Source organism: Sinocyclocheilus anshuiensis, unplaced genomic scaffold, assembly GCF_001515605.1.
Source record: "Sinocyclocheilus anshuiensis isolate Anshui unplaced genomic scaffold, SAMN03320099.WGS_v1.1 scaffold283, whole genome shotgun sequence".
In the NCBI taxonomy this organism is placed as follows: Eukaryota; Metazoa; Chordata; class Actinopteri; order Cypriniformes; family Cyprinidae; genus Sinocyclocheilus; species Sinocyclocheilus anshuiensis.
Genome location: NW_015549605.1, coordinates 6,974,499 through 6,975,887, shown reverse-complemented (window position 1 = coordinate 6,975,887; position 1,389 = coordinate 6,974,499). Strand labels below are relative to the sequence as shown.

At 37.3% G+C, this 1,389-nt stretch overlaps 1 protein-coding gene across 1 annotated transcript in view; it reads left to right on the top strand.

Annotated features, from left to right (window-relative positions):
- LOC107658993 (60S ribosomal protein L18a-like) overlaps positions 1 to 498 on the top strand; it is an 8,388-nt gene extending 7,890 nt beyond the window's left edge. Inside the window, exon 5 of the mRNA XM_016447752.1 lies at positions 353 to 498. Coding sequence (XP_016303238.1) covers positions 353 to 445 — 93 coding nt within the window. The 3' untranslated portion in view covers positions 446 to 498. The remainder of the gene's footprint in view (positions 1 to 352) is intronic.
- Positions 499 to 1,389: the final 891 nt, after the last annotated feature.

Below are 1,389 nucleotides of genomic sequence, written 5' to 3'. Positions count from 1 at the left end.
GCTGTCAAACGTGCCGCTGAAAGTGAAATCAAGGTGCGACATGTGACCCTGCTGCACGAGATGCTGCTCTGTGTTTTAACTCTATAGTAAATGTCACGTATTTGATTTGTGCTTCAGATCGTGATATGGGTGCCAGGCATCGCGCCCGCGCTCACGCCATCCAGATCATGAAGGTGCAGATCATCGCAGCCAACAAATGCCGCAGACCCGCCATCAAGCAGTTCCATGTGAGTTTGCATGTTCAAATGATGCTTATGAGAATCTTTCATCAAATGCACATTGATGCAACCATTATAACCGAGCTGTTTAAACTTGCATCTAAAGGCTTTCATGTTGTTTCTCGATTCAACAGGACTCCAAGATCAAGTTCCCTCTTCCTCACAGGGTTCTGCGCCGCCAGCACAAGCCCCGTTTCACCACCAAGAGACCAAACACTTTCTTTTAAAGTGTATGTTTGTGCTTTTGACATTACAGACAAATAAAAGTGGAGAAAATCAAGTCTTGTTGTTGCATGGTTTTTAATTGACTCGAAGTCCTGGACAGATTGGTCAGATCCTTAAAGAATATCTCTGGGTCACCTTATAATCATAAAGGGGGAAATTTTGCAGCAAAACTTTTTTCAGGACCAAAGAAATTGCACTGTGATGTTTGTGACATAGCATGTGATTAAAAAAAAAATAATAATAATTTTTTTTTTTTGTTGCTGATTATAAATTTTAGTCACTTTCAATATGCAGCAATAATCTGATCATTGAGAATATTTTCTTTTTTTTCATTTTACAATGGGTTTTTGTGTGGAGGATGCATAATTGTAATGTCACAGTGCAAAATATTCTAATGCCTAATGGGCTTTAAAGCTAACAATGGTAAGTGTAATATAAGACTATTACTCTGCTAAAGAAGTAGCTATGGAGTTTGATTAGTTTGCTCTTTTGAAATCCGTTTTCATTTAATTTCTCTTCAAATCAGCAGTAAATATAGCTGAGCATTGGCAGGTGTTTATAAATCCACCAGTCCTTTTTTCATACATTTACCCAATCAAGTTTAGAAATATTTAAATTTAATTTAAAACTATTAAAAAATCTGGCAACTGCGTTTCTCAGTCGCCGCCACAAGAGGGCAGAGTTTGACCACGAACTGCGTTTTAAATTCTGTCATGCGCTGTATTAACGTATAATAGTGAATATACAAAAACAGTATATGATAATTATGCACTTATTATGGCATTCTCGATCTCAAAGCCGGTATTATCTGTAGATATCATCGATTTCTTTGGCAGAGTTGCAGTTTATTCAGATAAATGAACTTCAGGTGTGTTTGATTAGACATGGAGCTGAACTCTACAGGGCTGTAGTTTTATTCAGAGGCACTACATTACGACAAAAAAAA